The following is a 16,028-nucleotide window of genomic DNA, read 5'->3' as shown; positions in this document are numbered from 1 at the left end:
ACAACTGATCACCAATGATTAAAGGCTATGATTGGTGGAAAGAACACTGATGAACTTCTTGCAGATCAAAGCAATGTCAAAAGTGATTGGCTCATTAAATGGCAGTTGTAGTGGCAGGATCCCAGATGTGTGACTCTGGGTAGCATGCTTCAAAAGCAACTGATATTTTTTGGAATGTGCCATGAGGATTGAGGATATGTGAAGACATCTCTTTCATCTCACAGGACTTGGCAGTCAGTCATACAGCAGGCCCTAGGCTGTCAGCTTAGTATTCTTCAATTGTTTCAATGTAGATTGCTTATATTTCTGAGCTTTAAAGATTTCCAAATAAATAAGGAGTTTAACTTAGGTCAGTATGAAATGTGTGCTTTTGGTATGGGTGACATCTGCATTCTATATGATTACATATTAAAATTTATTTTAAAAATACACTCACGTCAGAAAGCATATTTTACAGTGGTAAAGCAGCAGTTTTTATTTATTACAAATTCTAAAAAAGAATCCAACTTTATAAGTAAAAAGAACACTGATGATCACTTAAGACATTTAAATTTAAAATTACTATTAAAAAAACCCTTTACATTCACACAAGTCCAATGCCTTTGTTGGTTTTTACAGACATAGAATTTCTGTAGGGTTTTGGGCCCTATCAACAATTTTTAGTAAGTACTGCAATAACAGAATAAAGCAATAAAACAACGGGACACTCCTAGGGGACACCAAAGATAAAGGGCCCATTAATCAGGTGTAGGCCAGAGAAACCCAACCTGTTGGCAACCTGAGGCTCTTTCCCACCTGGGTCTTGGTGAGACATGTGGCATAGCAAGGCTGTCAGTGCATGTGCATAAATTGTAGACCAGGTCCCACTAAGCTACTTCCGGAAACAGCCAGCCCTTCCATGAGTCACAGAGGTCCCTTGGTCCTTATTCATCTTGATATACTCATGGGACGTTTGGAATTAAGGAGCCCAAACTACCTTACTTGCATTTGAGGGCTTTCACTTCATATCCTACCCCATCAGTCTAAGAGCCCACCCAACAAGTGTAGCCACAGATAGAGAGATGCTCATGCTCTACAGGCTGCCTGACCCTGGAACCAGCCTGGGGCCCTGACTATGACCTCCACCGGGCTGTCAGTGGCTAGGGAAAGCTCTTTAAGACCCAGCGATCATGGCAGTGGCATCAGCCATGGTGAATCAAAGTTAAGTATAGTGCTCCCAGCAAACAGGGTTACCAACTGGGTTGAGCAGTAACAAAATGCATTTGAAATCAGTAAGACTAAACTGTGTATATATAAACAATAATGAATATTACAAACACCAACAACCACAACAATAACAGATCAGGCTTCTCAAAATCCAGAAACCGGAAGGCTAAAGTGTTTAAATACAATCATGTAAGGAAAAAAAAAAATCTCCCCAAAACCATAAAGTCAAGCAACCTTATTTTCACATCTATATGACTAAAAAATGAAAATGACCTTTGCTGGCATTCCTTGCCACGCAAATATCCATACTTTCCCCCTTGATATTTAAGGACATGTGGGATAACTTTATAAAAAAGTAAAGTGTACAGAGAAGGCACTGTTTTGGCACTAGCAAAAAGGACAGTTAATTTTCACACGAATCACGTGAACTTTAATAACCCATAATACACATGCTAAACTCAATCCTTTAAAGCCCTGTGGAAACTGTATTTTTCGTGGTAAGTAACAGTTGCTTGAAGCGTACTAGGAGAAATCATGAGCCACATCACCGGAAAGGGAGAGTCAGAATCTTGGCATGATTTCATCATGTGGTTTGTAATCTCAGAACACGCCCTGATTTAAGAGGAGGGAAAGCAAGGCTCAAGTGCTCCCTCTGTCATCATGGGTACTGGAGGCCGATGGCTTTTCCTTATGCTCCCTGCTAAGCATTTAAATAAATTTAGAAAATAGATAAAAATAGATTCTAATTAAAGTGTTCTAAATTTTTTTTTTTTTTTTTGAGGCAGGGTCTCACTGTTGCCCAGGCTGGAGTGAAGTGGCGTAATCTCAGCTCAGCGCAGCCTCACTCTCCTGGGCTCAAGCGATCCTCCCACCTCAGCACCCCCAGTAGCTGGGACGACAGGTGTGCGCCACCACGCCCAGCTAATTTTTGTATTTTTTGTAGAGACGGGGTCTTGCTATGCTGCTCAGGCTGGTCTTAAACTCCTGGGCTCAAGCGATCAGCTTGCCTCGACCTCCCAGGGTCCTAGAATTATAGGAGTGAGCCACCATGCCTGGCCTTAAAAAATTTTTTAAAACTACCTGTAAGCACTCAGGACTTAAAAAGTATTTTGACTAATATTTAAAATGTAAAAGTTTTTAAAAAATTTTTATTCATAGAAATTAAAAGAAGACAGTCTCTTATTTTTTAAAGGAGGATAATTCTGAAACTAATATTTTCTATCAACCATGGCTGGTAATGGTAAAGTTCTATATATTAATGTTACTTTTTCATATATATCTCTCTCAAATGACACTATGGCTTTAGTTCTCTCAATGTTTATCTCTGGGGAAAATGTGATTAAGATAATCGGTATTTTAGTATATATCAAAGGTTCTAACATAAGTTTTCCTCACAGTTTTTAATAGAGTTTGCATAGCTCTATTCTTAAATGTAGGACTGCCATTGCCCTCTGGTGGTAAGTCACAAATTATTCTTTTTTTTAAGAGTATAAAATTGAGGTGCCATTAGAAGAAATTCTCACTGAAAATGCTGAGAATATATTTCTTAGGGTAGAAAAGTAATTGAAGCTGCTTTTACTTAATCATGAAAGAATTTGCATATGTATTTCTTCATTACTGGAGAACTTTATATAATTTTGACTGATTACTAGTCAAAACTCCACGAAACATTTAGGTAATTCTGAGACATTAAAAACAAAAATGTAGTTGAAAACATTATGAATTCAAATGTAGAAACAGAAAGGTGCCAAACAGCTGGTGATACTGACTTGCTAATAAACACCTACCAGGACAGATCTGTCGGAAAAGGTGTGGCAGGAACAAGTAAACAGGAATCCCCAAATGCCCCCACCTCCTCTCCATTCCAGATTACAAAGCACCTGCTATAATGCACTAGAGCTGAGTGACTTCGTATTAGAAACATTATAAATACTTCTTAAAGAGTCTATCTATAGGAAATATACATATAAAATCATAGTATATTTTAAAATAGTTTAAAAACTAAAAATTAGGTATAAGCATATCTATCAACATCAAACATTAATTTTTCTCCACAGCAGCTGGGTTTGGTACCCACATAATGATATAGCCGAAGCCCACCATAAACCCAACTTACTGATACACTGACGTTTGAAATACACACACACAGATACCTATACACTCACATACATACGTAACTGTTAACATACAAACACACACATCCATTGAGCCTTCACAGAAAAAAAGGCACAGTGGCTGACAAAGCATTTTTTCATAGATATTTGTGTCTGCAAAGTGTTTCAATGTGGAAAAATAATTTTTCACCGAATTCCGCTTCAAATTGAGCACAGTGGGCCTAACAGTTTTAGCTGCCTATCACATTCTAAACAAGTTTCTTGATTGCATTACAGTAAAAGATTTGAGTGTTCATATATAACAATTGTTCACATTTCCTGCGTGAAGGGCCTACTCTAGATTGGGTATAGAATCAAACGTGTTTTCAGTGTACTGTGACAACAGCAAGCATTTCTGAGCATGCCTACAGTTCCTACCAAAATATCCGATCCTGTGCTTATCCAACTCCTTCTCTCCAGTAAAACATGCAGCTTGAGAGAAAATTCTGGACTTCAGGTTTTACCATGTGCACCCTGGAAGTTGTGGAATGTCCGTAATGAGTTCTGTGTCACGGATGCTGTAACACTAGCAGCCAGAAACCCAGGCTTTCTACCTATTTGATGTTTAATCACAATAAACTCTTGGCTATACAAAACCACTGCAACTTGCTTTCTAATGGCAACAATAAAATAGCTGATTTCTTGGAAGACCCATGAGGAAAACAAATGTTTTCCTTGCCTTTGGATTATGTGGGCCAGCTAGCATGCTTGGTAATGTTCGCCACGGTGTCCCGGGAAATGTCACCCGGCCTCATCCAATTAACTGTTTAATGATTTGTACAAAAAATAGTTCATGAGAAGCAAAACACACTGCAAATAAATAGTCCGCTATTAGGGAAGCCTAAAAAGTAAAATATAACAATGAGAGAATCTTACACGGAAAAATTTATTTGCTCATTTACAAGGGTAACTGTGTTTATATAGCTTTAATTCAATTTGATTAATTTTTTTTAGTTTAGAGTTTTAAATAACCGTGTTTTTTTAACCAAAATATTTGATTCCCCAATCACTGATGGGTTATTATATTTAACATGGGAGCTTGTATTAACGGGCTTAGTGTGGTCATTTGAAAGCAAATGGAATAAAAAGTGCTAAACAATTTATGGAGTAGGGGGAGGGAAACATTCCTAAATGTTTCCAAAAGAAACATCAGAGGCAAATTGAATCCAAAGTCCTTAAATTAGGCCAGATGCCATGTAATACTGGAATAGGCATGTTCATATCACAACAGGGGGATTTTCTCTTCTTTCCCTTTGTCTTTCCCTCTTTGCATGATGCTGCTGTAGGCCCCTCATCTCTAGGAAAAGACAAAAGAAACAGAAACAAAGAAGCGAACTCTGTGCCTGACGAGGATAAGAAAATAACTAAACTGTGATTAAGGAAGTAATGGAAAAAGGATGAATCATTCCACGAGTTGTGTGGTCTGGGAGAGTCTGTTGGCTTATTTTAAGTGACTTTTTAGAAAGGGATGCTTGGGGTTTGCTTATTCAAGCATTGGTCTAACTCTCTGATCTTCAAACATATTCTCATTACGGCCACTCCGTGAGCTTTCTGGCCATGGTGACCATCTTCACCTTTTAATTGCAAGGGTCCCAAGTAAGTCACAGTGCCTCTCTTAAGTCCCTGACTGGGGATATGTCATTCACATCAAGTGAAGACCTCATATTTTAGGACCACTGTTTGCAAAGGAGACAAACTTCAAAGGGAGGCCAGCTAGTGACATGGAATGCCACTCCTGGCCTGTGTAGTGCAGCAGAAGCAGACACCCTATTGGCTGAGGTTTGAGCAAACTGTCATACCTCACAGGGGAAAAAAAAAAAACTGCATTAAACCCACTGTTGGCACTCACAACTTATTGAAAAGGCTCTTTCCTTATCCCCTCATCTTACCCCTAACCAGTGACAGACACCATGATGAGTAACTGCATTTCTGGTATCCCCTAAACTGACATTAATGAAGTCAAACAAGGTGAAGCTACTAGTATTTCCCCAACTGCAGGGGGCATAGACGAAACCTCTTTACATTCAGTGATTTACCTCTATTTCAGTATGTGCAGTATATGCCACCGATTAATGACGACACCGGAAAAATGTAACACAGTAATAGTAAAACACCAGCTAACTTTTAACACTCATGTTCCCAAGCATATACATAGATACATACATACACACAAACGTACACATACTCCCACTGTTTGGGGGCTGTTCATCACTGATGAATGAAACCTCCACTCAGAAGGTTTCCTCGGGCATGTAATTCACCATCTGAGGAGATGCTGCTCCAGATGAGTAAGTATAAATTAGGGTGAACTATGTATGCAGCAAACTCATGATAAACTAGCATGCTGATGACATCCGGTCACGGTTTACTCAGCGTAGGATATGTATGCTAACACGATGACCAGCTCTGCTCCTGCAAGTGTTAGAATTCGCTTGTCTTTTCATGGAATATGAAAGGTAAACTAACATTTCTTGGGTGATGGTCATGTGCTTGAATGGCAGATTTTTCTTCTGTTGCTGCATGAATGTTGTCTGGATAAGCATCTTCATCATTTTCATCTCTCAGACGACCCTCTAGGCTGTGTCTAATGCCATAAGCAAAGTAAATCAGGAAGCCTATTGGGGTGGGGAAAAAAAAATCAAGGTTTCAGGTATGTCAGAAAATGACTTTTAAGTTATAGAGGTGGAGAATTAAACGTAGAACTTCAGAGTTTTCCTCTTTTTTTTCTGTAGTACTTTAGAACAGTAGTCCCCAAACCCCAGGCCACAGACCACTATTGTTAGGAATCAGGCCACACAGCAGGAGGTGAGCGAGCAAAGTTTCATCTGTATTTACAGTCACTCCCCATTGCGAACATTACCACCTGAGCTCCCCCTCCTGTCAGAGCAGGGCAGCATTAGATTCTCATAGAAGGGACTGTGCATGTGAGTAATCTAGGTTGCGTGCTCTTTATGAGAATCTATCTAATGCCTGATGATCTGAGGTGGAACAGTTTCATCCCAAACCCACCCCCAACCCTGCCCATGGAAAAACTGTCTTCCACAAAACCTGTCCCTGGTGCCAAAAAGGTTGGGGACCGCTGCTTTAGAAGAATGAAATGCAAATACAACATACCCCACAGAAGATGTCCTTGATCAATATTTTCCTGGTAGAATGTGCCTCTCTATTGTTAAGACTCAAACTTTATAGATTGTATTTTGCTCTCAACAAGTTTTTCAATGTTTATATGGAAAAATTTTAATTTATGGTTTTATTTCCTGATTTGCCTTTATTAAGAAGAATCAAATTAGAAGAAATGAGGCTGATTCCAGAATATTCCGGATATGTAAATCATGAAACGTCATTCACACTACAACTCATTGAATACATATTTGGGATTACTTGTTTTTTCTCCTAACTTTGCATTTAATTTTGTTTCTCGTTTTTATTTTTGTTTTTGAGACAGAGTCTCACTCTGTCGTCCAGGCTGGAGTGCAGTCGTGCAATCCTGGCTCCCTGCATCCTCCGCCTCCTGGGCTCAAGCGATTCTCCTGCCTCAGCCTCCTGAGCAGCTGGAACCACAGGTGCCTGTCACCACACCCAGTTAATCTCTGTATTTTCAGTAGAGACGGGGTTTCGCCATGTTGGCCAGGCTGTCCTCGAACTCCTGACCTCAGGTGATCCGCCCATCTCAGCCTCCCAAAGCGCTGGGATTACAGGTGTGAGCCACCGCATTTGGCCTTCACTTTGCATTTTAAAGGCGCAAATGAAACCAGTCCCAATAATTTCCTGAGTTCCCTAATTTAGTAATAATGAGAGTCTAACAATATGGATGTGATCCCTACAATTACCAGCCTAACTTCTGGTAGGGGTAAGTGGGTTTTCCATGCCCAGGCCTCACTCTATTGTAGCAGAGTGGATTCCTTCCATGTGGTTCTCAAAAGGAGCCACTGTGTCCCTGAGTCCTAAATCTCCTGGTGACAGGGAAATGGTAGGAGACTGTACAAGTTCACCCAGTAATTTTTTTTTTTTTTTTTTTAGATGGCAGCTCGCTCTGTTGCCCAGGCTGGAGTGCAGTGGTGCAGTCTCGGCTCCCTGTGACCTCTGCCTGCGGGTTCAATGTTTCTCCAGCCTCCAGAGTAGCTGGGATTACAGATGTGTGCCACCACATCCGACTAATTTTTGTATTTTTAGTAGAGACAAGGTTTCACCATATTGGCCAGGCTGGTTTCGAATTTATGTTCTTAAAAGTCAATACTGTAAACAAAATGATATGTGGAATAAAGTCTCAAATTATACCCTAAATACAAGTAATGAATTATCAGAGTCAAGGTCAGGTATTTTGGAAAGTACGCCCTGTATTAACTAAGGGGACACGGATATGCCTTACACATGTCACTGTCACCAGGAGAATCCAAAGAACTGTCTGCAAAGCAACTGTTTATTAACAGCCACACTGTGTGGGGATCGGGAGGCAATGTTTTAAGTACCCTCCTAAGATCACTGCAGACATGTACGCATTTTGCAGTTTTAGTTCTATTTTAGAAAATTCGTTGTGAGTTTTCGGTTGATGTAAAATGACTTTTCCTGGGTTTCATTTTTTTCACCCATAAGTTGAAAGAAATAGGGCCGACGTGGTTCTACAGGGTTAGTGGGAGATACTGATTTAAAAAGGCATCTGAAAACATCTGGAAAAGCACTCAGACATCCCTAAGCATCAGGAAAGAAAGAAATGGGGGGAAAAAAGCTTTTATTCCCAGGATGGGGGAGAGGATGCATTTCTCTCATCACAGCACATAAAATAGGAAAGAGAACCCAACATTAAAAGACCTACCAATTGCCATCCAAATGCTGAATCTGATCCAAGTGTCTGCACTCAACTGGACCATCAAGTAAATGTTCACCAGGATGCTGAACGCTGGCAAAAATGGTAAGAATGGAACCTAAGGGGGAAAACAATCCTTTTGAACATACTCATATTTTGAAGCATATTTCAACAGTGCGGCAATTAATTCGGCATATATACTTTCGCACTACCTCAGTCACAGTTAAAACCACGCTTCTAGAGACCATAAAAGGAGAATCACATCTTAGAGTATTTACTAAAGCTCAAGGCAACAGGGGATTTGTAAGATTCAGTAACACCTGCACCATCAAAATAATTTAGACACACACAGGGGATACCTCTGAAATGCGGGATACATATGGTTATCCCAGGTACATCCTTCCAGGAAGCCCTTTACAAGCCCAAGCCAGTATACTGTTAGCGCCAATGGGACAGGATAGTTTAACTCGCAGTGGAGGAGCTTATCTTTTTAATGTTTAATTTAGTTTTATTTTATTTTTAGAGACAGTGTCTCACTCTGTCACCCAAGCTAGAGTGCAGTGATACTATGACAGCTCACTGCAGCCATGAACTCCTGGGTTCAAGTGATCCTCCCACTTCAGCCTCCTCACTAGCTAGGACTACAGGAATGAGCCACTACACGCAGCTAATGTGTTTGTTTTGTAGAGATGGGGTCTCACTATGTTGCCCAGGCTGCACTTGAACTCCTGGCCTCAAGTAATCCTCCTGCCTTGGCCTTTCAAAGTGCTGGGATTACAGGTGTGAGACGCCACACCCGGCCCCAGAGGAAGGGCTTTTGGTGGGAACAAAGTCCTTAGGAGAGGGCAGTGAATTTCTAAAAATATTCACCCTACTTTTCTGATATTACAACTTCTTTTAACATGAAATTTGTTTACTATTATATATAATAATATTGTGATAGGAACATACCCAAGTTTTTGAAAAGGCAGTAAGAGGACCAATGTAGAAGGAATTCTGTACAAAAAGGAACATATCGAAGGATTCTGACACTCTCATTCACTGGCTAACCACATTAGGAGTTGCTGAGGCAGGCAGATCACCTGAGGTCAGGAGTTTGAGACCAGCCGGGCCAATGTGGCAAAACCCCATCGCCACAAAAACACAAAAATAAGCAGGGCAGGGTGGCTCACATGTAAAATCCCAGCACCTCTGGGGGCGGAGGTGGGTGGATTATTTGAGGTCAGGAGTTTGAGACCATCCTGGCTAACATGGTGAAATCCGGTCTCTACTAAAAATACAAACATTAGCTGAGTGTGGTGGCATATGCCTGTAATTCCAGCTACTGGGGAGGCTGAGGCAGGAGAAGTGCTTGAACGCGGGAGGCAGAGGAGGCTGAGATCGCTCCACTGCACACCACCCTGGGCGACAGAGAGATTCCATCTCCAAAAAAAAAAAAAAGAAAAAAAAAGAAAAAAGAAAAAATACATCAAACTAATTATACAGAGAAAATGAACACAGTATTTTGGGTCTCTAATCCTCATTACACATACCATGAAGGCTACTTTCTGCTGATTCTGGGGCTGCCTCCAGATGGTGAGAATGATGGCAACATAGAGAACAAGAAACAGCGCGAGGAGAGCGAGGCTCCAGGCCTCCAGCCTGGTGATGGCGTGAACTCCGTAAGTGGTCAAGACACTCAGGCCCAACACGAGAAAAGCTGCAGGGGGGATGTGTAGATAACACAGTCAGCATACCGCACTCCACCCAGATTGTTTGGTGCAATACAGTATGTTCTGATAAAACATTGAGTTCTGTACACATCTACTTGGCTAAATACAAAGAGTCTTCGCCTTGCTCTTTCTTCTTTTTCATGGAGAAGAGAGATGTCCAGTTGCATGGATTTAAGAACCATTGCTTATTTACTCATTACTTTCCCCTCCTTAGAAGCCAACCGCCCCTCTTGGTGTTACTGACTTGCATTATCTGCCCGCGTGCCATCTGTGTCCTCACTGGTTACTTTCAGACTAGGATGCTATCAGGGGTGGATATTTCCCTTTTTTCAAATGGGAAATGGCACATCTGGTTATTTTAAGCTGTTGCAAACATGGACTGTGATATGGGTTGGCTGTGTCCCCACCCAAATCTCATCTTGAATTGTAGCTCCCATAATTTCCATGTGTTGTGGGAGGGACCCGGTGCAAGATAATTGAACAGTATGTAGTTTCCCCCATGCTGTTCTCACGGCAGTAAGTCTCATGAGATCTGATGGTTTTATAAGGAGAAACCCCTTCTGCGTGGTTATCATTCTCTTGCCTGCTGCCGTGTAAGATGTGCCTTTCACCTTCCACCATGATTGTGAGGCCTCCCCAACCATGTGGAACTGTGAGTCCATTAAGCCTCTTTTTCTTTATAATTTACCCAGTCTCGGGTATGTCTTTATTAGCAGCATGAGAACAGACTAATACAGACTGTTAACATACACAAATAATATATCATCTGCATCTTTTCTCCTTGTTTTGGAGAATGACATCACCACCCCATCTCTGACCATCAAGTCTGCTCTAGGGGCACCTCTTACTTGCTCTGAGAAAGCTGTGCTTTCCTACTTGCCACCAATCATCCTGTCCTGTAAAGCCCAGTGAGAGTATGGACCGCCTCTCTTGGCATCCCAGGTGCCCAGTGGAGTACCCGGCACACAGGCGACATTTTATAAATGTCACTGAAAACACGAATGATTACGTAACTGTGTGTTACATAAAACAAGGATTTCCTATATTATTGGACAATTCCATCGGGTTCCAGTCAGTCAGGTTACTGGCACGGGTACGTAGCCTGATGCTTTCACCCAGAGGGCATTCTAACCTCTAACGAATGTGCCAGTTTGTACTTCTGTCACTCTCGTCTTGAAGTATTCCTTCCTCTTTTGTTCAATTATCAAGATGCAATAAATATATACAGGTAATATAAAGATGATCTCGACGACTGGTGATGCTTTAGGTGAAAATTTCAGGGTGGTTGCTAATATATTCTAGGGCAATGTGAGGCTCTCTGTTCTCTTTCACATCACGCCAGCTCTACCCACACACATCTGGGTCTGTACAATGTGAGCAGAGAAGACGACTTACCCAGGAATCCCACCAGAAAGCTCACGAGAGAAGCTGACTGCTGTGTCGGCAGAAGGGAGGGGCAGAAGAGGGTCCGCACGCTGAAGCCCTGTCTCTGCAGCATGGTGACCTGGGACTCACTCTTCGAGGTTACCCTGGCAGATGATTCCAGACCATCTTTCTCGGGAGAAAATTTGGGCTGCTCGTAAGATAAGCCAGGCTGGTACCTATTCCCAAACAGACATCTATGTCTTTATTCTCAAACAGACATTTGGCCCAAGTGAAACCAGCACCTAAAGCCTTAAGGAAGACATCATACAGAGTGATAGTGTGTACAGTAAATCAACACTTATGACTCCAGTCCCAGAGCATGCTGAGTCAGGCCACAAACCTTTTCGAGAAAACATCTGCAGCAAAATACCCAAATTTCCCCCAGGAGTTACCTAATCAGAGTCATATATTAGACGGCAAAAGAAAGTGAAACTGTAAAGTAAGGCAATCACAATAAAAGGATGATTATTCTGAAATTATCTATGTCCAAAGGAAATGCGGTTCATGAAAACAGCACAGAAACTCTGGGTAAATTTCAGCTATAAAATAATGCAGTCACCAGTTTGGCTTTCAAAGGCCTCATCACAATCTGTCTTTCTGGCCTCATCCTTCCCTACTGATTCTTCTAGCTAAACCAAGACAAGCTCATCTGACCATCCTGCCACGTCTACACCCATTGCATGCCATTGTCCTTTATTATTTTATCCTCCTCCTGTATAGCCTATATCAAGACATCAGCCTTGACATGGTTTGGCTGTGTCCCCACCCAAATCTCACCTTGAATTGTAGTTCCCACAATCTCCAGGTGCTGTGGGAGGGACCCAGTGGGAGGTAATTCAAAAATCATGGCAGTGGTTACTCTCATGCCGTTCTTGTGATAGCAAGTGAGTTCTCATGAGATCTGATGGTTTTTCATGTTTTGTTTTGTTATTTTTTTTTGAGACGGAGTTTTGCTCTTATTGCCCAGGCTGGAGTGCAGTGGTGTGATCTCAGCTCACTGCAACCTCTGCCTCCTGGGTTCAAGTGATTCTCCTGCCTCAACCTCCTGAGTAGCTAGGACAACAGGTGCCCACCACCACGCCCTAAGGGGCTTTTCCCCTTTTTGCTCAGCACTTCGCCTTCCTCCCAACATGTGAAGAAGGACATGTTTGCTTCCCCTTCCACCATGATTGTTAGTTTCCTGAGGCCTCTCCAGCCCTGCAGAACCATGAGTCAATTAAACTTCTTTCCTTTATAAATTACCCAGTCTTGGGTATGTCTTTACTAGCAGTGTGAGAATGGACTAATACAAGCCTACTTCTCCTCCTAGTGTCTGCCCCAGGCTTTTCAGTGTGGCCTCTTCTCCTTCTGGGCAGCCTTTACTTATACTTGAAAGTAACGTTTTCCCTCCATATAAAGAAATATGCTCACTGAGAAAAAAATGCACAAAAGCATACAGGAGAAATTCAAAACCAGCCATAATACTACCAGGCAGTGTTAATCACTGTTAGCACTTTGGTACAATTTCACCCAGGCATATAATGGCTATACAGGCATATATGATTTCTCCATGTAAATTTATTATTTGAGACAGTTCAGACACTACATATACTGTAGTTTTATGTCCTCAAATGGATATATTTCTCCATAAAATTAAATACCATTTTATTTGCTGTAGAAGAGTTCAGTGAATAAATGTGGCCTCATTTATTTAACCATTCCTCTAGTGATATTCAGGTTAGTTTCATTTTTTCACTGTTGTAAATTACCTTTTCCAAAAACATCCTCTACATACATCTATGTGCGCCTCTGGTTAAATCTTTAGCACAAAAATTTTAACAACTGAATCAATGGAACAAAAAGCACAGCATTTTTAAGTGTCTTTAGACATTATGAGAAATTGCCTTTCACGTAGATTAGGCCAACCTATCACTCGAGGTCAACTTGCATTTCATTCTTTGCTACAGACCTGATACACTTCTTCTACTTTTCATTACTATTTTGACAGATGTGACCTCTCACCTTGGTGAGACTGCCGGCTCCCAGGAAGCCAGGAGAGCGAGGGCTCATTTTCTGACTCCCAGAGTCCCCCATGCATGGTACACCCCGTAGAACCACCGGGTGACTCACCTGAGGATGAGAACACAGGCTGCCACCAAAGAGTAGGCCATGAGCGTGCCAATGGACATCATGTCCACAAGCGCCTTCAGGTCAAACAGAAAGGCCATCAAAGCTAGGCGGAGAAGAAAAGAATGGTGGAGTAAACGGCCCAGGAGGAAATTCCAGACAGTTACTAATGTTCAAGTCAGGGACAGCTGACTGCCACTTCGTTTTAGTCCCAGTGATAAGTCAACCACCGTGTAGAAAATATATCTCTCACAGTTAAGAAGATGTTCTTTAGGTCATATAACTGCTGATAGGACTTCAAAAACCCTCAGCTCTCCAGCAACCACATGGCACATTCTACTTAGATTACATAAGAAATATTTGGCCTGACAAAGACTGAAAACATTACATGACAGAACACTGTCTTTGATGTTTCAGAAGAAAAATACTGCTAGGAAGCACTGGCTAGCTCCTTTTTTAAAACCACAAAAAACATTCACACAGAAGGAGCTTTCATTACAGATATTATATAACCACTTTAGTTTCCATACACATTGAGTTACATCATATACAACTCAATTTTTTTTTTTTTTTTTTTTGAGACAGGGTCTCACTTTGTCACCCAGGCTGGAGTGCAGTGGTACGATCTCGGCTTACTGCAATCTCCACCTCCCTGGTCCAAGTAATTCTCATATCTCAGCCTCCTGAGTAGCTGGGACTACAGGTGTGTGCCACCACACCTGGATAATTTTTGTATTTTTCGTAGAGGCAGGGTTTCACCATGTTGGTCAGGCTGGTCTCGAACTGACCTCAAATGATCCACTGGCCTCAGTCTCCCAAGACGCTGGGATTACAGGTGTGACAGTGACCCGCCTGACTGAAAATTATTTTAGTAATTCTGATAAAATAAAATGAAATAATTTTCAATTAAATTATGTTTCTGAAACAGGCTAAATTCCACTACGATTAAAGCCATGCATTGCAGGTAGACTTACTAGATCTGAGCGATCAATTTCTGGTCCTGCATACCAAATCCCAAAATATTAAGAGGCAAAACATACTGTAAACAGTTAAATAGTTTAACTTCCACTAAGCAACAGTTTTCTCCACTGAAACATCAAGATAGTGACAATATTAACTTGAATTTAGCACATAGTTTTCCCTGTTAGAGTAAGTAGATAACAACACACTCCGTTTATATGATGTTTCAGATCCCTCTACAAGATTTAAATCTCTGTGATCTCATTTTACCTTCGAGTCAATGATCCTATGAGATGGGAAATCATTTAGGTTTAGGCATATAAAATGGCTGGATTTGACAATTTTTGACCCCAAACTCAGCAACTGTGAGTGGTTTTTCTAACAGGATTATCCCCATCTTAGAGACAGGCTAACTTAGCAAGGCCACGACTACCCGTCGGGGCAGAGTTTCCCTCATTCAACAGCCCCATGTTCCTTCTACAAGATCACACTGTTTCTTTTAACACACTGCATGCGTCACTTTGAAAATTCTTTGCTGGGCACAGAAGTTCACACCTGTAATCCCTGCACTTTGGGAGGCCGGGCCAGGCAGATCACTTGAGGTCAGGAGGTTGAGACCAGCCTGGCCAACATGGTGAAACCCCATCTCTACTAAAAAAAAAAAAAATCAGCTGGGTGTGGTGGCACGTGACTGTAATCAGAGCTACTCAGGAGGCTGAGGCAGGAGAATTGCTTGAACCCGGGAGGCGGAGGTTGCAATGAGCCAAGATTGTGCCACTAAACTCCAGCCTGGGGGACAGAGTGAGACTGTGTCTCAAAAAAAAAAACAAAAAAAAAAAAAAGGAAGAAAATTCTTCATTGCTCATATACTTATACGTCAGATTATTACAATTTCAGTATATTTAAAAATCGCAGAGAGCCAAATAAGGTAGCCAAGAGAGAAGAAAATGATAAATTGTCCACACAAGCTCTCTAATCCAAGTTAAAAATAAGCAAAGTAAGGTATAGGAGTATAAAATAACAAAAACATTTTAAAGCATTTTAAAAAGTGGTATATTATAATTATCTTCTTGTAATTATTAATTTTAGTATCTTAACATGCCACCAAATTCAATTCTTCCTGAATGGAGAAGGATAAACTTTTAAAAATTCTGGATCATTACTGGGCAAATATTTTACTGGAAAGAGAAAATTTTTTATGAGTTAAATAAAATGTATGACTGTCAAAAAATATTTACAAACTATGTTTAACATGTGTTGTTTAAAAATAAAATAGGCTTCACATCGTCTAGGGCAAACCTTCATTTTAGCGGGGCAGAAACCTAGGCCTGAGAAAATAAGTGGCTTGACTGTCTAACATATGTTTAAGAAAGGGCCAGATTTGCCAGGCGCGGTGGCTCCCACGCCTGTAATCCCAGCACTTTCAGAGGCTGAGGCGGGCGGATCACGAGGTCAGGAGATTGAGACCATCCTGGCGAACACGGTGAAACCCCGTCTCTACTAAAAATACAAAAAAATTAGCCGGGTGTGGTGGCGGGTGCCTGCAGTCCCAGCTTCTCAGGAGGCTGAGGCAGGAGAGTGGTGTGAACCCGGGAGGTGGAGTTTGCAATGAGCTGAGATCGCGCCACTGCACTCCAGCCTAGGCGACAGAGTGAGACTCCG

The 16,028-nt window shown here is 41.5% G+C and overlaps 1 protein-coding gene across 10 annotated transcripts in view; it reads right to left on the bottom strand.

The window, feature by feature from the left end:
• Window positions 1-449: 449 nt before the first annotated feature.
• Window positions 450-16,028, bottom strand: part of SLC7A2 (solute carrier family 7 member 2) — a 75,251-nt gene continuing 59,672 nt past the window's right edge. For 7 of the 10 annotated variants that reach the window (XM_009212577.3, XM_017961792.3, XM_009212572.3 and 4 more), the window contains 5 exons: window positions 13,410-13,512; window positions 11,271-11,476; window positions 9,696-9,862; window positions 8,173-8,281; window positions 2,682-5,974 (listed from right to left, as the gene is read on the bottom strand). In XM_009212577.3, coding sequence (XP_009210841.1) covers window positions 5,781-5,974; window positions 8,173-8,281; window positions 9,696-9,862; window positions 11,271-11,476; window positions 13,410-13,512 — 779 coding nt within the window. In that variant the 3' untranslated portion in view covers window positions 2,682-5,780. Of the gene's footprint in view, window positions 5,975-8,172; window positions 8,282-9,695; window positions 9,863-11,270; window positions 11,477-13,409; window positions 13,513-16,028 lie in introns of all 10 variants that reach the window. The other 3 variants (XM_009212571.3, XM_009212575.3, XM_003902464.3) reach the window with 1 other exon arrangement.

Source organism: Papio anubis, chromosome 8, assembly GCF_008728515.1.
Source record: "Papio anubis isolate 15944 chromosome 8, Panubis1.0, whole genome shotgun sequence".
Taxonomy (NCBI): Eukaryota; Metazoa; Chordata; class Mammalia; order Primates; family Cercopithecidae; genus Papio; species Papio anubis.
This window is presented reverse-complemented; position numbering and strand designations above follow the sequence as displayed.